This window comes from Copadichromis virginalis, linkage group LG13 (genome assembly GCF_057382275.1).
Source record: "Copadichromis virginalis isolate Kocher_CV1m ecotype Utaka linkage group LG13, C_Virginalis_male_GT1.1, whole genome shotgun sequence".
NCBI lineage: Eukaryota > Metazoa > Chordata > Actinopteri > Cichliformes > Cichlidae > Copadichromis > Copadichromis virginalis.
The window spans coordinates 10,504,670-10,526,274 of NC_140630.1; the positions used below are offsets into that span (position 1 = coordinate 10,504,670).

The following is a 21,605-nucleotide window of genomic DNA, read 5'->3' on the forward strand; positions in this document are numbered from 1 at the left end:
TTTCTGTCTTTGTCTAAAAAGACTTAAGTAGATCTATCTTACCGGACAACCTCAGAGCAGTCTTTGTTAGTAAAATACACTCACTGGCCACTTTGTTGGTTACACCTAGCTAGTACTGGACCAGGACCCCCTTTTGCCTTAATTCTTTATGGCATAGATTCAGCAAGGTGTTGGAAACTGATACTTTGGTCTGTATTGACTCGACAGCATCACACAGTTACTGCATATTTGTTGGCTGTACATCTATGACGCAAATCTCCAGTTCCAACACATCCCAAAGGGGCTCTATTGGTTTGAGATCTGTTAACTATGGAGGCAATCTGAGTACAGTGAAACAAGCTGAGCTTTGTGACATTTTGTCGCTCACTGGATATTTTCTCTTTTTCAGACCCATTCTCTGTTAATCCTAGTAATGGCTGTGTGGGAAAATCCCAGTAGATCAACATTTTCTTAAACATGTTAAAAGTCACCAAAACCATCTTTCTGAGGCCGTTTCATTTATTCTTCAGCAGGTCATCTTGAACATGTCTGCATCCCTAAATGTAGCGAGTTACCTAATCAACCAGAGCCTGGATTGTGAGACAAGCTTTATATGTGGAAATGGTTTAAGGCTTGTTTCTTGTTGCTTTTTTTTTTCCATTTTGCTCTTGGCTGACTTAGTGCACTAGGTCAGTCTCTGGGGTCCAGTAGAGCAGCGATGGTGTCTGTTTTTGCCTAATTAGCATAGTGCAGAGGCGGATAAAAAAAGAGGCTAATCAAGAGTGAAGGGTTTTGAGGGCTGGGTGCAGTCCTGACTGCCCCTTTAGCTGAAGAGGAATGGAGAACTAAAACTACCAGATTACTAAAGTTATTTAGCTGTATGTATCATATCTTTATGATCAGACATGGATGGATGGATGGATGGATGGATGGATTTGTAGCATCACCATTATCTCTCCAATATATTTCTTTCCTCCATGCCCATTATGGGCTTCTTATCGTATTTACATCATTCCGCTGTTGGCTTTGAGTAGACAACCTGATCCTCTGTATCGGCCCACTGACACAACACTGACCTCTCGCACCGACGAGATGTCTGACTAGAGTCACCTGTTGTTGCAAGAAGCTAAGAGAGATCTTTTAAAATCAGTGTCAGAAAATTGCATCTGCCTTTTCTGTTTCATTTGATTCTCTATACATCTTTGTCAGTCTGGCTCCGCTTCTGTTTCTCTGTCTGGCTCACTCTCTGTCTCATTGTATTTCTGTCTCTCAGCTTGCTGATGCGGGGCGGGCCAGGTCAGTGTGATTCAAGGCTGTAAGCCGGAGGAGGATTGGATCTATTTATAGGCTTGTCTGCTCTGGGCCACACTGACCCAAAGTCTATGTCTCTCTTTTCTGTCTGCCTGTTGAGTTCTGTCAGCCTGCCATTCAGTTAGCTCATCATCAGTTGGTCTACCCTAAAATAGGAAAGTAATGCCTTCCAGAGTTTAACAAGCTCAGTGCCTTTGACAGCAGCAATGTCTTTGAGAGGCTGAAACTTTTTTTTGTTCATTGATCAGCTGATTGACTTGTTTGCAAAAAAAAAAAAAAGAAAGAAAGAAAATCTAAAAAGACAACCTTTAAATGCCCAGAGTCCAAATTGACAGTTAAGAAATTCAGGTATTTAAATCAGTCTGTTTGATAAATAATTGAGTTAATTACCCAAAATTTGGTTGAATAAAAAAAACCATCTGAATGAAGCAACTGTTTTGTTGTCTTTAATCAAGAACTGTATTTTTTGTTTGTTATTTGTTGAATTTGTCTACCAAAAAATGCTAAAACTGTTTATTTGGATCTGAACCACTTAAATAAATCATTGTATTAAGATGAATGCACTCAGGCAGTAAACTGCATTTATCCTATAGTTTGTGTAAGACGAACACACGAAGTTGCTCGCTGTGCATAAGAACTTGAAGAGGATTAGTCAAGTCCACGTTCCTTCTGTCATTGATTTAGTCCTGTTTATATAGACTGTAAATCATAAAAATCATTTAGTCCCATTCATGCAGACAGTAAATCATAACCAGCAACAGCAATAGAAAGTCTGGAGGATCAGCCAAGAAGTTTAGACTGCATGATTCACTGCTCTTTTGACTGGACTTCTTAAGACTTATATATTGTCAGCAACATTTGTGAGACACCAGGATGTTTTTCTTTTTCTTCATATTGAGCAAAAATGCAAAGGCTGCTTGATCTGCCAACCTTTCTGCCTGCCAAGTAGAGCTGACTGTGGCTGAAGACGTCTGCAGTGCAGAAGACCCCGACACAGCTCAATGACTAGGCCTGAGATGTATTCATTTTCCTAGAAAAGTGTGGTCTCACCAGAGCCCATAAATGTCACAGAGTGAATAGGAATTTGCTGTGAGATAGGGCGCTACGTGAAATGAGGTGTGTGCGTCCAGTATTGACAAAACATGGCAGGAATAGATAAATTAGATATATTAGATTAATATAATGCATAACATAAGGCATAACTCTATAACAGTGTCGACATAACCACAGTGGTGTTAGCATTTTGGCTGCTAGTTAGACTTTTCAAGCTAGAAGTCACCAGAGCGTAGAGTGGGGTCCTGTCAGCTAATACTAGCAAGCTTGGTTAACAAACTGATTTCATAAACTCTGAAAGGCCCTTTCAGACTGGACATGTAATATCGTGTGAATATTTCGTGCATTAGAAATATTTTCACCTATTCTTATTGTAACTTCACTACATGAATTTGCAGCATTTACTTTTTCAAACCAAGTTTGATTTTTTCAGATGTTTTGGATTCGACTAAACAGATCTGACTGTATTTAGTAACAGGTGTGCTCATAGCTCAAATTCCGCAACTGTGCTGAATATGGAATGACACTGAAACAGTAAAATGATACTGTTTTACCTCAGACACACAGCTAAACACTGCTTCAGCTAACTCGACTCTCTGAAATGATTTCTCTACCTCCCCAGGTGTGGTCCCAGCTCTGCTAACATGACCTAAAACTGCCCCACTGACATCCTGAAATATGTACGAAATTGACCGTGATACAGCTCTAACTCCTAGATCAAACCATAATATTCTTGCTGCTCCTATGTTCTCGTGAGAGTTGGATGAACCCAGAATCTCTGTTTCTTCCTTTTGTCGTTTTGGAACATCAGGATCAGCTCATCGTCACTTCATGTCAGCTTTGTTTTTTTCTACATTCCGTTTTTTGAGGAGAAATGTTCGGCAAAAACGCAACACGTTCTGTGTTTTTACAGGTTATACATGAAGTTCAGATCTGTAAAATTACACAACCCGTTCAGTGTGTAAAAGTCTTTATAGTGCCACCCACAATCACAGATACCTGGTTATTAAGCTGACTAATGCTAACAGACTAATTATATACCATAATTTTACTCAACAAGACTCCGAAGCACTTGGAAGTTAAGAACAACACATCAAGCTATGTCATTTGTCAGATAATGGCAATAAAATCTTCAAAAAAACACCAGTACCACAAACAGTTTCATTAGTGCTGTCAACGTTAACCTCGTTAAAATGACGTTAACGCCATAACTGCATTAACGCAGCAAATCTCCGTTAACGAGTTACTGCGGATCGCCTTGTGCGTGGGGCTGGATGGCGTCAACGGGTTAATGAGCTAACCGCGCTAATGCGTTGACGCCGTGCAGGTTGTCCTTTTCTAGGACTTGGCATGAGAGTTTATTGACTCACTTTTTGAAGGGACTGGCTTCATATTTCCTTAGGGTTTTACTTGAGGCATACCAGGTGGGCAAAGGATATGTAGAAACTTAGGTGGACACATTGTGATCCAGACTGATTGCAAAATATCTGTCATAGCTTCTGTTAACCTTGCCGGCTTCACAGTTGGCTGAGCACAGGACAATATTCTGATTTCTATTTGATTATTAATACTTGAATTTCAGAATGATCGCTTGTAGACCCAACGTTAACATACATTGGATGAAATGTAGCTGTTGAGCCTTACCAAATGCTGCCAAACATTTTAGATTTAAGATCTTCCACCTTCACATGCACTCCTTTACAGGAATAAATATGTCTGTGATTCAGGACACACCCTGTGGCATTTAGGTTGTTTGTTTCAGGACAATAAAATTAGAGCATCCAAAAGTGGTCTGTGTGGATTTAGGCTGTGTTGTTTTGCATGCTGGTTTGTGCACAATAAGGAAACAAGGCTGAGAGCTATGCTTTTAGTTGTGCTCACAGCACTCTTTTCATTGACTTGACTGTAACTTTGCTAAAGGCTTCAAATGGAATTGTGAGGTTGTCTAATGGCTTTGTCGAGTCAAAAAATGTGTGTAACAACAGCCCATACACACAGATACTCCCTCATACATTACACTACTTAGAGGAAGTGTAAGGATACAGTGAGAAACAAAAGATGAAGGTAGAACGTTGTTTTCGTGGTCTCTGTTTTCCCTTTCACAGTTCATCATGTTGAAGTATAGAAAGCTGGATGTCTTACATACTAACAGTAGGTTCTTGGTGCATCAGCTTTAGAAACATAGTACCTGCCCGTGGGTGTTTTTTGGGCTGAAGTTGTTTCACATGAAGAGTCTAATCAGGGGTTCATCCCACTAATATCTGTGGTTAGGAAGCAGGTTGTCATGTTTGCTCGAATCATCTGATGAAGAACAATTGTGATGTATTGTTGACTGAGGATGAAGGATCCCTGACAGTCTTGACGGAGCTGCTAACTGACATCTTGAGTACTTACATATTTTATGATTATGTATTTACTTATGATGTGCATGCTGTAAATAAATGGACTTCTACTTGGAATATATTTGTTAAGAGTTTGAAGATAGAACAAAAAGTCAGAATCAAAATGTTTGCCGGCTAGCCATGTTGTTTACTCTCATTATTGCATCTATTAAAGCATTATCTGTATTCTGCCATGTGAGTGGAAGATAATTGATGTACATGGTTCATGGGGTTTGGATCGTTCTTCAAGAAGTTAATGTATGCTGAAAGATGACATCTATTCTGTCTATCCATTCATCCACTCCCCCTGTCTGTTTGGAGCTTCTAGATGAGAGTAATAAGCAGAGGGCTGGCTGGATAAATGAATATGATGATGTGCTGCACTGTCAGGCATCACTCAGTCCAATTGGGCTAAGTGCTGTGTGCTCTTCACTTTGGAGCAGACAGTGTGATATCATACCATCTCTCTGGGAAGCAGTCGAAAGGGTGGGCTTGCATATGTAAGAGGGTGGGGATGGTAAACTCTGGGGGTTTGACTTGATGGTGGAACAAACATGCACAAAACATGCACACAACTTCTTCCTCCATATATGATTCATCATTAGGGCCTGTGCCAGTGAGTGCCAATGTGGTATTTTTTTCTCTTTGTGTTAATTTCATAGAAAAAACAGCATGTGCAGAAAATTGATATTTTTAACGTAACAGTGTTCAGAATTGTTTAACGCTTTCTAGTCTGTACAAGGACTGCTTCATTTATCATTAAAACTCAACTGTAACTGTTTTTGTTGTCTTTTGTTAATATAGAGTTGTTTATTTGGTTAACTTTTGTGTCTGTGGCGGCTTGGGACTTGTGGAAAACAGTCGCTTTCACCTCATGTTTCTTATGGATTTCACTGTACTGCATTTTTGTCTGTTTATGTTGGTATATCATATCATAAGTGAAGTATATCGTATCATGGGCTGTGAAGTGATTCAAACCTCTATAACATATTGTATCTATAAAACTGAACAACTCTTATTTCTGAAGTTAGTTTTTTACTCTGAGCTGCAAAAGGCTGATGGGATATTACCATCAGCCCTTTGCGTGGGTGGGCAGACAGAGTGGCAACCAAGTTTAAGAATGAGATAACTCAAGAATGTGGTGAGGTAAGATTTTGAATTTGATAGCAATGCTGTAGCTGCATCTACTAAAAATCTCAGATGATTTACAATCTCAGTGACCCTGACCTCAAGGTAAAGGGTAGAGGTCAAGTTTTCAGAATCTTATAACACAATAAATTGAGAACAGTGTCACCTATATCTTCAAAATGATACCTTAGGTGAATCGGCTATGAGACTGAGGGATAGTACTGGTGGCCACCAGTATTTTTCAACTTCCTGGTTTTTGTAACTCTGCTGTTTTAAAACTGTTGTTGTTGTTGTTGTTGCTACAGACATGTCTGAATGTATCCCTACTCATAGAGTCGCTTTTGTTAGACTCATGGGAAACTTTTTTTGGTGCGATTGCAAATTGTCTTTCAAACATACGGAGTAAAACACAACATATGGTTAATAGAGACTTTGTTCCAAGGCTGGCTAGTTATTAGTGTAGTTGCACATGTCTTGAAAGACATTTTCTTACTTCTACAATGGTTCCATTTTTACTTAAACTATGTGTCACTGCGCAGAATTAAACACACTATGTATATGTTTTTTCCCATTTAGAAATACCAGATTTAGAGAGTTAATTCTCTAAATTTTAGGTCTGTTGTTCAACTTTCAGCACCTGTATAACAGCCCGTCTGTCTTATTTCTAATGACTTACTACACAGCAAATCCAGCATGTCCAAATTAACACTGTCGGATTTGATTTCAACACTATTAAAGTGTCTATATGGGTCCACACCAGAGAGTGTTAATTTAACTCTTTTTGGAGAGTTGGTACGTTAACTCTGATTTAGTGTTAAACACCAAATCTGTCTGGAGTTGATAATTTAACACTGGGTGTTAAGAGTTTATATATTAACTCTCAAAGAGTATTTTAGTTTAACTACGTAAGAGTTATCTTCTAATTCATTCTAAAAAGCAGGAATTTTACTGTTCTGAACTTCTAGAAATTTCTTTTGGAAATAAACATTTACTAAAAAGATGCAATGGTTTTTGAAAAACATTTATTCTGAACTGTGCACCACAATTTCAAAACATTTTCTGAAAGATGTAACAGTATACATGTTCTCACTTTCATTAGAATTTTGTTTATCAAAAGGTCTGACATAGGCAAGCTGGTAAATGCAAATAACAGCATTCTCATCACTTATTTCTTCAATACAATATGCATGTCCTTCATTCATCCCTTTGTGGAACTTCAACGCACTTCTGCTCTCCCTCATATTCCATCTTCACAAGCATATCCTGTGCGGAGATTGAATAAAAAATTAGTTGACACTAATTAACGGCACAAATAATCCAGTAAACAATTGCAGCACAGTAAAAAAAAAAAAAAAAAAAAGGAATCCTCTTTGAGCCATTACTTGTGTAAAGTATTTTCCCAAAAGACAAAGACACAGGCAACAGGTAATACTGAACTAAATGTAAAACCTCAACCTTTTTCATTTTTACCCAAACCGTGTGCACAAAACTCTGGAGGGATCTATGCTACCGTAGAATCCAGTCAGGACTTCTGCTACTGCTGTTTGCTCGTTTTTTTTTTTTTATGGGCGATCGTTTTCAGGCTTCAAGTAGCACCATTATACCAACATTTCACATTCTAGACATTGTTTTAGGTGTATTTGACCAAAAGTTTGACTGAAAATTCACATGCAAGCTTTTTTCAAGGCTGTGGTATTTGCCTGCAAACAATATCTTTCAGCTAGCTAAAACAGAATATTATGCTATCACCGAGCAACATGGCTACTGCCTTCCACACAGCTTTGTCTCAACTCCAAAGAGCCACAGAAGTAAAAGCTCATAATAATAATTGAAACAGTCTTTGAAAAAATGACTTACCAAGCATGGCAAACAACTCGAATATGTAGAGCAAAATGTTCTGAAACGGCTTCACTTCAGCTTCGATTGAAGCCGTGCTGGGGGCGGAGTCTGTGAATTTACTCTGTTGGTGTCATAGCCCCTCTAGGAGTTCAGAGTTAAGAGGTCAAGAGTTAATGTTTCCATTGTAACACCTCCAGATTTGACAGAGAAACACTCATTTTTAACACTCGATTTTAACTACTATCATTTTACACCTCAGAGTTACATTAAAAGAATGTGACTCTGCTTAGAGTAAAATTAACTCAACTTTTGCAAGAAGACTATTAACACCAAAACATTTAACACTTTTGAATTTGCTGTGTAGCTGGTCCTGTTGGTTCTAGAAAAAGCCTACAGTTACCTTTCTGTCAGTCACTTTCTTTTCTATAAAATTTGTCTTTTTGACACCAACTCTTCTCACATTTTTTTTGTTTTTTGCTGATACTCCTCAGTCAGTTTGCAGTGTTTCTAAGCAGACTGGGTGCCAAGCTTGTCTGCCATCACAAGCGTAATAAAGTCGTCATATCAGGCCTGGATCGAAAAATAGTCCTATTTTTGCAAGCAGATCCAACTTCTAAGAATACAACCAGCCAAAATAGCCCATTATGGCTTTGAGAAGAAGGTTGTGGAATGTCTGTAGACTGCTTTGATATTTTCTTTTTCTCTGAAAATGCTGGACTTATCAAACCTTTTGTGTCTGTGAAGCCTAAGCAAAAAGCATAGATATTGAACTGAACAGGACAGGTATACACTGTGTATGCTGTGCAGAGATATGTAGGAGAAGCACTACAGCTGACTGGCTTGCTGTTTCAGAGTTTTGGGGTTAAATGTAGGGTACTGTTACATCCCTTACTGTATCTTCCTGTAGTATCTTGTTGCTGATGAGTGCAACAGATTTCACCGGAAATTCATAACTTCGGACCTGTGTGCAATTAAGGAAGAAGAGACAAAGGTTACAGCTTTAAATTATCAAATAACCTGAAACAATTCTCACTTTTTTATTTTTATTTAAGCAAGTTAATGTTCATAGGTCTGCAAAAACTTTGAAAATACAAACTGTTTAAAATGTACAGAACGAGTCATCTGGCCACCCATTTCTCAGTACTTGGGGTTACATTTAAACACTGTTATTAACATTCAGAGGGAATTAAAAAGTTGTATTTTTTATTTCAAATAATATTAGCTTTCAACAAGGATATTGAAGTATTACTGCTGTCATTTGTGTCTTGCTGTGAGTGCCAAGTCAAATATAGAAGTGTAATTTGATTTCATAATATTTTGTAGGCACACAAGACCACAAATTATGTATTTACATGGTAGCCACTGAATTGTTTTTCCACTGACTCTACAGTCCCCTCTGTGTTTGCTGTGGAGGAAGGAAGTATTTCCTATTCACTTTTCCTGTAAGTGTTTTTCCAGCCTGTTCTGAGATTTGATCCAACTGAAGCCTTCTCTGACCTCTGAGGTACCTCCACCCTATGAGCTTAGCTCACTGATTACAGCTTTTTGTTTGGTAAAAGTGTGGGGATTTCTGAGTGTGAACATGCCAGCTGGCACAGCTGATTGACAGTTTTGCCACCAAATCTGCTAATGACTGAAAGTTTACACTATGCTTTCACCTATAGTTCTAGTATATTAATGATTGCTTCAGTTTTCTCACTAATTGGGGTTGAACTTGTCATATTCTCTTGACAGTATTAACAAGAATCTTTTGTTGTCTTCTTAGGTTTTCTCCTGTCTGTCGTTGTGTTCCTCTTTTTCTCCCTTTTTCTTTCTTTTTTCATCTTAGATGTGTCACTCATTGCAGAAAAGTAAGTTAAATAAAATGGAAGCCGGTCCTTGTTTCCATCAGCTACCTTTATAAAAATATGGTGTATTTGAGGACATGAGATAATTACCCATGACATAACAGTACAACTATTTCCTCAACTACAACTGTCTTTGCTGCTTTCAATCTTAGAGACTTTAATACATTAACATGTCACCTTTGATTGGCTTGTACCATTTTTTTTTTTATTATATTATGACATGCAACAAACATCAGCATTGAATTTGCAGTTACATACCCACTGTGTATAATAGGCACAGACAGAGTGTTATTTATTTTAATTTTATCTTTTGTGTCCTACCTACATCATGCTGTGTGGTGCAGTGGTGTTGTGTAACAAACCAGTGGCTCTTTGTGCAGTGCAATGCAGGAAATGTAATTAGTCTGTATCGCACCTCCAAATCTTTATCTTTATAAGGACTCACAGATCTCCTGTTACAGTTTTAACTAACGTTGACTGTTACTAAGATCAGTATCAGTAGTATTTATAGTATGTGATGACTTTTCATATGTTTTGACATTTTAACATTCAAAAATTCATTTTATTAAAATAAAAATGTGCGTCGAATAAAGGGAGATGAAAATACATTAATAGTAGACGACAAGAGAGCTTCTTGATTTTTTCACCAAACCATTTACTTTGACACAGCGTGAATGCATACGTGTTCCACTGCGAATGATGTGTGCTATAGCAGATATCAGTATGTTTACTCATTCCGGCTCTATCAACATGTACACAGGTATTTTGGAAAATATGTGTAATTTTAGATGCATTATGGCCTTTTGTTCATGGGTAAACCACATTTTAAGTAACTGGAAATTACCTTAAAAAAACTCTTTCCACAGTGAGGATTTTTCATCTGCTAATTTATAACACATGTATTGCTTCAGCATGGCATTAATTACTTCCTTGATATGTTTTTGTGTTTTCATGTTGTGGAGACATAACAAAACTGGAAAATTCCTATTTTTAAAAAATACCTAAGATGTTCCAACACCTCCCAAAGCTTTGGCTGGACAATGATTAGGACAGTCTACCGTGACTGACTGGCCGGTAGACCAGAGCATGTCACCTCAAGGTTTTTTCTTTATTTAGTGCATAGATTTACACTCACCATCGCATTTTTTTTTTTTTTTTTTTTTTTTTTTTTTAGTAAATCCAGCTAGTACTGGGTTAGACTTCCTTTTGCTTTCAGGAAGTCTAACCTGGTACTCCCTAATTCTTCATAACATAGATTCATCATGGAGCTGGAAACATTTCCCAGAGATTTGGTGCATATTGATACGATGGCGTCACTACAGATTGATTGGGTGCACATCCATGATGCACTACATTCCATAGGTGCTCTATTGGATTGAGATCTAGTCTGTGGACGCCTTGTGAGTACAGTGAATTAATGTTCAAAGTCTGAGATGGTTTGAGCTTTGTGACAGTGGTGTGTTTTTGTAATCTAATGTTGTTGGATATTGGTGAGTACAGAAAATAGGATAATTACTCAACTATTGCACCCATTCTGGCCTTCTTCAACGTTCAATGCGTTGTTCATTCAGAGATGCTCTTCTGCATGCCTTGGTTCTAACAAGTGATTATTTTTGTCACTATTTCTCAGTTTCAGATCATTCTCTGTAAACCCTAGAAATTTTGTGTGAAAAAGTCTCAGTAGTAGTAGTTTCTAAAACACTCAGACCTATCTTTCTGGCAAAACAACAATGTCATGTTTAAAGACACCTAAATTGTATCTACTGTATCTGTGCAACCAGTCTGCCTGAAAAATGCAGCTGCATACACACACATAAAAAAAAAAACAGCTTAAAACTCATATTTTTAAACTTGCTTTTGGTTGATTTTTGTTTTTATGTTCGACTTAAATTTCAGCCGGTTGTATGGACCGTGCTTGCCCTCCTAAATGCATTAAGTTGTTGAACAGATGTTTACAGTGAAGTGCCTGGTGAATGTATATTGATAGCCATATAAGTTGGGCAGAACAAGTGGTGTTCACAACAGGAGCCATACTTCTGCTTAGAGTTGTACATATCTGTAGCTTTTATGATAGAAAACCAATAACACATTTTTGTTTCCAATTGGGTTTATTTGATGTGTTTATGTAGCGTGTATAGTACAATGTTAGTTTTCCCCCGATATTAAATTCAAAGGTTTTCAAAAGGTTTACAAAAAAAGCAGTAAGGAATTGGTGACTGTGATTTTCAGCTTCAGTGAAAAAAAGATATTGTCAGACAATATAAAGATATATCAAGAAGATAATCTATTATGCAATTACAAAATGATGGTCAAACTAATATTTTTGGGATAAGGGATGTCCAGTGTCTCTAACCCTCTGTTGCGAACTCGAACCAAAACACATAGGCGCACACACAGAGGTCTGTGCACCCAAGTAAGCACTCCATCTGTCCACTGAGACCAGCAGCTGGTTGGTGGCAGGAAAGCCCAACATAAACCTGACCTCTTAGACCCCGCAACAGGACATGCCATCCATTGTATCTACTGTATCTGTGCAACCAATCTGCCTGAAACATGCAGCTGCATACACACACATGCATGGACATCCTCCCCTTGCCATTAGAATCATTATCTGGACACTGATTGTATTAAGGGCAGACCCACAAGACTAATTTCACTAAGTGCAAAAAGCTTGTGCATATTTTGTGTATGTCTCTGTGTGTGTACACTATACAGCTGTTTGTCTGCTTGTGTAATCATGCATTAGTTTACGGTCTCTGTTTTGGCCTCTTACATCATCGGGCTCTGCTACTATGAAGTGTTTTGCTGTCGTCTCCAGTTCAAGTTGATTGATTTTGGTCAAGTTTAGATGAAGAAAAATGATTGTTCTCAGTGGAGTGGGAGGAGCAGGAGAGATTGGAGAGAAAAAAAATGAAGTATGTTTATATGTTTGTGTGTAACCAGTTCAGAGTTGAAAGAACATTTTTAATCAAGTTGCGAAGTCGCTGGTGCAGGCAGTTCTGAAGTCCTACCAAACAAGATATCAACTTTTAATGTTTGCGAAAATCTGTTGTTTAGAAAAAGAAATAAATCATTTATTAGCACTTAAATTGTGAACACATGTTAAAAAGTTCTGCAGAAAAAGCTGTTTTCAAAGCGTGCTTTTGGAGAAGTGATGTTGAACACGGCCTGCAGTCAGTTGAGTGAATGTTATGGCTCCTCTTTTTTTGTGTACTTCAGCATTACGCCGTTCTGTGTCCACTTACTCAGTGGATTTTGAGAAAGGGGTCTGTTCTGCATGCTGGACAAAAACAAAGTGACTTCTCCTCCTGGTACTATTACTGAGTGTTTACCATTTCCTCTCTGCTCTTCTCTATCCTCAGATCACCAGAAATTGGAGCGGGAGGCGAGGATCTGTCGCCTGCTGAAACATCCGAACATAGGTGAGTGACCTTTGGGAGCCAAGAGATTAAATGATTAGTGACACAGCTGTGATAATGCAGATGTTTCATGAAAACATCTGTAGAAATTTGAACAAAACAAAAGCTACAGCTTTTTTTTGTTTTTTTTGTTTCAGTTTTATTCAGACCAGAGATCAGAGTAGATCAACATTTAATGCTGTTGTATTTAATACAGTGTGTTACTTAAATAGGCCGTACATCGTCATTTGCTACAGAGATTTTGCCCTTAAGAATAACTGTAAGTGTGCTGTAAAAGTTACGTGTGAGTAAATGCTTAACTGCTTTGATTGTTAGGCATCACCCCAGCTAATTTGAGGCTGTTAACTGGACCTCTTCATCATGTTTGTGTTTTTGGTGCTCATAAATTAGCACCTTGAGGTAACTTTTGTTGTGATTTGGTGTTACATAAATATAGTTGAATTGGATTGAACTGAATATTAGCACCCTTTAGCAGCTGTCGGTGTCTCAATGTTTATTTGAGTAACGGTTAAATGGGTACAGTCAGATACAAATAATGGACCTTAATGCAACAGCCCTGTAATAAATTCTGTCTTTCAGATCTTGTCGTGAGCACTTTTGGATAAATAGTTCTAGAAACAGTTCTCAGTTCACCTTCATTAACATCTTAGAAGCTTCAGTTTGTGAACATGTGTTTTGATAATCATATTCAAGCCATTCCTATCAGGGAGGATGGGCTTAAGAACAGAAAACGTGTTACAGCCATATTCACTTCTGGTTTTTCAGGGGCTTTTTGGTTTATACCTATACTTCATCACGTGAAACATGCTCAGTTGCTTACAGATCAGATTTGGCCAATATGAATGTGAAAACCAACAGTTTCCCTGAAAGCTGAAACCTTGTGGTTGCCCAGTTTTGTTTTGTTTTGTTTTTTATATAGAACCAAAACAGCAAGAACAACTGCACCAAAGTTGGGTTTCATTTCAGTGTTGTTCAGTTTAATAATAACTTTGAAGCAAATGGCCCCAGGTGATATGCAAATCAGCCAGTTACCTGGCCTGTCGCTGTGTGGGATATTTGCATGGTGCAACTGGCCAGCAGCCAACAAGACAAAGTGAGTCTGAACGCCAACACATGCTCAGTCAGCTGGTCGCACTAATGCGATCAGCGCTGTTTACTTTGTGTACTGTGCGTCATTGTTTTGTGTATGTGACACTGAATAGTTAATGGCCACTAGATATTTCCCTCAAAATTACCACCAAGTAAACAGAGAGCAAAGACACTAAAAATAGTTCTTTATTTGATCCTTACACTGAAGCTTGCAAAAAGAAAAACTGTATTACTACTTAATTTGCAAGCTTGATGGTCTTGGTGCGGTATCAAAGTTGTGCTTTTGGTAAAACATCCTTGTTTCTGAAGAAAGAAGTTTAGCCAATCTGCATACGGTACAGTAATCAGCCAAAAAAAAGAGATATAGTAGTATCAAACTAATTATAAATAATGAAACAGGGAGCAGGTCTCTTAGTGTTTGTATCCAAAAGGCTGTTTGTTTGTTGCCAATCTGCCAGGCAGCACTGTGACTACATACTGTACCGTCTCATCATTTCAGATAGGCGCCCGGTGCTCCGGGAAGACTGAGACACCTTCTATCACTGACCTTGTGTGTGTTTGCAAAGCCATAATAATATTGTCATTTCACTGTGTATGTTCTCCTGGCTTTGTTCCCAAGCTAGCAATTAATAACTTTCATTATTATCATTTTTATTAAACAAAATAAAAAAATAAAAGAAGTTTGCTGACTGTCTTGTCAGGATTTGAATGCTTTCCTTGGGATTTATTTAAATATATGAGCATGTCTGTTTAGCCATGCATGAGTCCCTGAGCAGTTTCTACTTTGACCCACTGCTGATGGAAAAAGTTGTAAAACAGGCATCATTGACTCAGGTGAAGACTTGTTGGGTAACAGGCCTTTTAGCCTGTCAGTATGAAAAATGGCACCTTCTGCTGACTTACCTGACTTATGAAACTGATCATGGTGGCTCATATTACTACAGGTGTTACTGCATGGTGCGGCAGTACCTGTATCTTTGGCATAATGAGGCCCCAACCTTTTATTTTATTCTTCGTCTAATACAGTTTTTACTATCTTCTATAGCGTCTCAGTGATGTGTAGAGGCTTTCTGAGCCAAGTTTAGTTGATTAAGGACATTATGAAATAACGATCTACTACTCAGTTTCTAGAACCAAAATTTCCTAAAGACATCGAGAATTTTTGTAGATTAGCCTACCTCTTTACAAACCTATATCTGCATACCCAGGCCTACAGGGCACCCTCTTTTAATTTACTTTAATCTCCATTTACACAGGCCTACACCAGTAAGTGATTTGTGGCAAGCCAAAATCATAAACTTCAGGAACTGGTAAATGACTGAAATTCATGTTTTTGTCCACTAGGTGTTTAGCATTGGGAATCACATTTTTGACCAGAGGGTCACAAACTGGTTTCTAGACCTTTTTGACTCGGCTTATAGTTGTTATACAGGGTGGGCCATTTATATGGATACACCGTAATAACATGGAAATGGTTGGTGATATTAAAGTCCTGTTTGTGGCACATTAGTATATGTGAGGGGGCAAACTCCTCAGAAGTCGGCCATCTTGGATACAACTTTTGTTTTGTCAATAGGAAGAGGGCCATGTGACACATCAAACTTATTGGTAATGTCACAAGAAAAACAACGATGTGCTTGTTTTCAATGCAACTTTATTCTTTCATGAGTTATTTACAGGTTTCTGACCGCTTATAGAATGTGTTCAATGTGCTGCCCATTGTGTTGGATTGTCAATGCAACCCTCTTCTCCCACTCTTCACACACTGATAGCAACACCGCAGGAGAAATGCCAGCACAGGCATCCAGTATCCGTAGTTTCAGGTGCTGCACATCTCGTATCTTCACACCATAGACAATTGCCTTCAGATGAGCCCAAAGATAAAAGTCTAAGGGGGTCAGATCGGGAGACCTTGGGGGCCGTTCAACTGGCCCACGACGACCAATCCACTTTCCAGGAAACTGTTCATCTAGGAATGCTCGGACCTGGCACCCATAATGTGGTGGTGCACCATCTTGCTGGAAAAACTCAGGGAACATGCCAGCTTCAGTGCATAAAGAGGGAAACACATCATCATGTAGCAATTTCAAATATCCAGTGGCCTTGAGGTTTCCATTGATGAAGAATGGACCCATTATCGTTGTACCCCATATACAGTACCACACCAAACCATCACTTTTGTTGGTCCAACAGTCCTGGAGGGATCCATCCAATGTGGGTTAGTGTCAGACCAATAGCGGTGGTTTTGTTTGTTAACGTCACCATTCACATAAATGTTTGCCTTTGTGAGTAGCTAATATCTGCCGAAGGGATGTTTGACTAATGCCACTCTCCAGTGACATGCGGCGAGTGCTATGCTGTGGACTCTTGCTGAATGAAGCTAGGACAGCCACTGATGTTTCTTCATTAGTGAGTTTTCTTGCGTCCACATTTTGGCAAATCCAACACTGAACCAGTTTCATGAAACAGTTTGCTGACTGTAGCATGGGAGATGGGTGGTCTCGTAGGGTGTCTTGCATTGAAATCTGCTGCAATGACCCGGTTACTGCGTTCACCAGATATCAACACGATTTCGATCCGCTCCTCACGTGTTAACCTCTTCGACATGTCAATGGCTGTGATCAACTAACAAGCCTGAAGTGACTGCACGCAACCTCCAACCTAAACACCTAAAGTTGATTTGCAGATTTTTATTTGATGGCTCTTTCTGTTTCTTTGTGTGTTTCTCTCCCTCACTAGTACGACTGCATGACAGCATCGCAGAGGAAGGCTTCCATTACCTTGTCTTTGACCTGTGAGTGAATCACAGTACAAACACACACATTACCAGTTCAGGCCTTTCTTCCTCTGTTGATCAATTTTTGTTTATTGTCTAGAGGTAATGACTCCAACTTTACAAAAAGAACTCACTTTTTCTCATGTGTTAGTCCACAAATAGCAGTTAATTGGGGTAAAAATGGAAAAAAAAGACAAACTGATCTTTAAAAAGCATGTTTTGGTGATATTGTCTGCAGTATGCTTGTTTTCCATCTGTGCTGGGGATCTTCACTCAGAAATAAACACAAAATACAAAGTTTCTATTTTTCATGTATGTTTCCGCAGAGTCACTGGAGGCGAGCTGTTTGAGGACATTGTCGCCAGAGAGTACTACAGTGAAGCAGATGCCAGGTACACTAAGTTAGCACAAAATTGATTTTTGTGCCTTTTTGTTTTTGGTTGCTGTGAACTCTCATAAAATATTTTGCGATTTGAATCTGTGTTAATGTACTTTGTGCTGTAGCAGCAGAACCATTGCTTTCTGGCACAACCTGTATACACTTTATTTTGGACCAAGTGACTCAGTGCTTTTAAATTTCATTAATAAACAATGACAAAGCTGTCCTCTGAGTTTAAAACTTATTTTTAGTTTGTTGTCCGAAGTTGAGGTTTGGTTTTTTGCATTACCTACATGCCTAAGCGCTTAACCATGATGTAAAAGCTTTTAATCAGTTAGATAATGACTTAAATAGCAGAATTAAAAAAATATGTCAAAACTTGCAATAGAGAATGCGAAAGGCAATCAATAGAGTTAAGGTAAGTACAAGAGGAAAATAGTACAATAGGCATTATACTAGATTAGGCTGAAGATAAAATAGGCTCAGTAACACATGAAAAATAATAAATGTCATATATGTGTATGAGGAAGCTGGGTAGGGACAGAATAAATGGCGGGATAAATTTTAAGTCCTGTTGTGCTCTAATTTGGACACTCTTGATTCTCTCTCACAGAGAGACGACAATACTCCCTAAATCTGTCTCCCCCTCCCGCTGTTGTCCCTTACTTCACCTTTACTAAATGCCAAGCTCAATTTATTTTAAGAGAAATAATAGCAACTTTAACTGAGCCGAAAGAATTGTAGATATGCATGCTGAGGACAAGCTTACATAAGACTCCCCCCTCACACCCTGCCCACATTTCTTTCGTCACGTTCATTTACTTAAAAAATGCACCACATACTTCTTCTTGCACCACTTATCCTCTGCTCCAAGTACACGGGAATGTTGCTCAAAGATTGCAGGTACATTTATAAATCTTACATGGCTCATGGGGGGTTCATAAATAAATCAGGTGTTTAGCTTAGTGTAATGTGGGGCTTTAGTCAGCCAAATTGTTGGTTGACTGAACTGTTACCTTCTAATCAGTTGATCTGTTGCTGGGGTAGGTTTGATTATGCACTTAATCTCTAGTTTGACTATCTGTCACAATGTGTTGAGTACACTCTACCTTCTAGCCTTTTTAGCCTGATCTAATTATAAAGAAATATAAAAAGCTAGAATATAAAATCATTTAAACAGTGTTATTTTAAGCAAATATAACCACAGACTCTGAGCCATTTTTTCCATTTAGATTGGAGAGTTTAGATCCTTGGATGAACTATTGACATCATGGCTGGATACAGTTTACTTTTTAAAATAGTAACAAGACCAAACAACAGTTTCGATGTGTTCACACATACAGAAAGCCTAAAACCTTACCTTGCTGCTAGTTAAGTGCTTTATAGTTTTGCGTTCATCATCATCTCACAGGAAAAACCTCAGTAAATGCAAACATTTTAAGCTGTTAGTCGCTCATAGGATTGGGCATCTACAGTCATGTGAACAGGCAGGTGTTTTTCATTTGGAGTCTTTTCCTCAGCTATTGAAAATAATGAATCAGGCCAAAAACTGTCAATGCTGCACTTTTCTCTTTGAGAGTATACCCTTGTATATCCAAATAATAATAATTTTTTATTGACTTGGGTTTTTGCGCCTTTGTTAGATAGCACAGTAAAGAGAGACCGGAAGGCAGGGAGAAAGAGGAAGACATGCAGCAAAAAGCCACTGGTCAGAATCAAACTACTGCATTCAGCCTTGCGGCATATGACTGAGACTACAGCCTCAGTGTCAAAATGAGCAACAGGAAATGATTTTGTGTTGCCCATCAACCACTAGAATGTTGCAAATTTGGTGAAAAAGACCCTGGTTGCAAGGATTTAGTCGATCAGCCAAAAAAAAAAGTTAGACAAAATTCTTCTGTAAGGGCGAGGTAAATGTGATTTACGGGCACATTTTCTGAAAGGGTCTCCTTCAAGACATTGATAGTGCTTCTTTTGCTGAAGTAGTCACACAGCAACCATAACTAGAGAGCAGCTCTTTTCTCACGTCTACACTGCTGGTGTGAAGGGGATGTGAATGCCAGTTTAGCGTCTGAAACACTCACTCACACACACACCCCTACACCCTTCCTGTGTTGCATTGTGGGTGTCTGTTACCACGGACCCACAGCCACTAATGATCTGACATTTGTAGCCACTTTGTGATTGGCCAGCTGAGCAGAACTAAGGAAGCAGTGGGAGAGCAGAGCATTGTATTCCTCTTTGTAGCCCTTGTAACAGGTTGCATTGTCTCTTTAGAAAGAGTGTCTGGAAATGGGTTGCTGTATTTTCTGTATCCTGCTTTCTTTTTCACCGTGTCATCCATGGGCCACTTGGGATGACTGAGGCCATAACCTGGCTCTTAATGCAGGGTTACGTCAAGGCTCTGGGTGTTTTTGGTTGCATATAATAATGGCAAAGCTTAAAGCGCTTCGTAATTTTGTTATGTGCCCAGTGGAAGAGCTGTCTACCAATTTACTTTAATACTGTGACACTATACAGTGTGAACAACAGAAACCTGTTCAACCATATCCTCTTTTTTATCTTTTTTGTGGCATTTCTGTCTTTACTCGTATGCTCGTCGTGTACTTTAACTGTCACGTAATATGAATTCCACCCTAAACTAGTTTCTTCTTCTTCTTCTTCTTTTTTAAAACTTCTGCTTCAGTCTGCATTTGTGATCTCCTGTGGATTGACGAATGTGTCTGCCTTGTGCTCCTCATCCTTCTCTGTCTCTTCCAGCCACTGCATTAATCAGATCCTGGAGAGCGTCAGCCACATCCACCAGCACGATATTGTCCACAGGGACCTCAAGGTGAGTGATCACACACCTCTGGTGAATATCGAAGTACCTTGTATACTATATAAATCACTTGAATAGTGACTAGCACTTTGTTGTAAATGAAGATTAAAGACGTGTGGAAATTCACATCATGTCTGAGCGCTCTTGCACACACGCACAGACGTCACGCAGTGACGTTTAGACCAACTTAAGGGATGAGCGTCATCCTTCTGCTCTCCGGCTTTCTTCTGCATTCCCAATCCTCTGCCTACACCCCTCCTCCCTTTTATCCGTCTCCCTCCTTCCTCTCTATTGCTCTCTGCCCTCCTCCCCCTCTCCCTCCTGCACTGCTGAGGAGTGACGAAAGCAAACCAGCTGCTATTAATAGCGGGTCGGTGGGTGAGATGACGGCCAGTGACGATTTCCCTTGCAGCAAGTCTGTGCACCCCTGGCAGAAACCAAAACCACTCTGCAGCTGTGCGCTTTCAAATTTCGTTAATTTTAACGTTAATACAATAATATTAAATAAAGACAAGACTAATCTGAGATCTAAACACCTGGATAATTGTACCAGTACTAAGTTCAGAGCCCTAAACTTTTAAGGTTACTTAACTGTCTGTCTACTTTTATGTGACAGTGTAAAATTAAGCCATTACTCTGAGGGTAAATAGACGAACATAATTGGACGATGCACAATCGTTTTTTTATCCGAGTGGTGTAAATGGACTTGTGTTACTTCTCATTGATTTTTTTATTTTTATTTTATTTATTTATTTTTTTAGCTTGCCAGTGGATGTCAGTATCAAATGCACTTGGAGAGGGAAGAGGTTTAGAAAGATGATAATGATGATTGATGATGAGGGCTATGGACAGCAATGTATTAGATTAGTTGTTAATGTACAACTCCCTTTTCATGTTTCATAACTGCTTTCATGCTGCACTATTATAGTCTTCTCAAATGGTACATTAGCATACAATTATACACTCCGACGACCTGCTGGTGGGGCAGCTATTATAAACCCATTCTTTAATGCCTGGATATTGTTCCAAAATCCTAAACATATCAGGCTGAATTTGCAAATAACTAATTGAAATATGTCTGTTTAATAGAATAAACACTATCAAAACTTGAAGTCTTGGATATTTTATATAGTACAGACTTCATTATATATCACATTATATGCATTTGGCATGCATTTGCCCAAAGCAATTTACAGTAAGTGCATTATCATCATAGTTGCTTAAATGATGAGCTGGAAAAAACTGAGTCAGGGAAAATACTGGAAGGGTCTGGCAGAGTGCTTAAAAATGACTTTTAGCCAACCGTGAACCTGTAGAAGTCGAGATTTTTGCCATTAGGACTAAAGCGTGTAACTTGCATACTGATGTAGTGAATTTATTCGTAAATAATTGTTATTTTCCACCTGCCAGTGATTACAGAGCAGCACGATGACTCATCCAGAGTTATTTTAGTGTTGATGAGTGTAAGGCTATTATTCACTATCTCTTAGCTCGGTTTTGGTCTCTACTATCACACATTTTCTATCAGCAAGTTTCTTATTGCGTCTCTTTTATCCGGGTTGGTTGTGCAGAACAAGTGTTGA

The 21,605-nt window shown here is 38.7% G+C and overlaps 1 protein-coding gene across 19 annotated transcripts in view; it reads left to right on the forward strand.

The window, feature by feature from the left end:
* camk2g2 (calcium/calmodulin-dependent protein kinase (CaM kinase) II gamma 2) overlaps window positions 1-21,605 on the forward strand; it is a 78,155-nt gene that overhangs the window by 24,633 nt on the left and 31,917 nt on the right. For all 19 annotated transcript variants that reach the window (XM_085477214.1, XM_085477216.1, XM_085477217.1 and 16 more), the window contains exons 3-6: window positions 12,901-12,960; window positions 16,786-16,840; window positions 17,149-17,214; window positions 19,962-20,034. In XM_085477214.1, coding sequence (XP_085333340.1) covers window positions 12,901-12,960; window positions 16,786-16,840; window positions 17,149-17,214; window positions 19,962-20,034 — 254 coding nt within the window. The remainder of the gene's footprint in view (window positions 1-12,900; window positions 12,961-16,785; window positions 16,841-17,148; window positions 17,215-19,961; window positions 20,035-21,605) is intronic.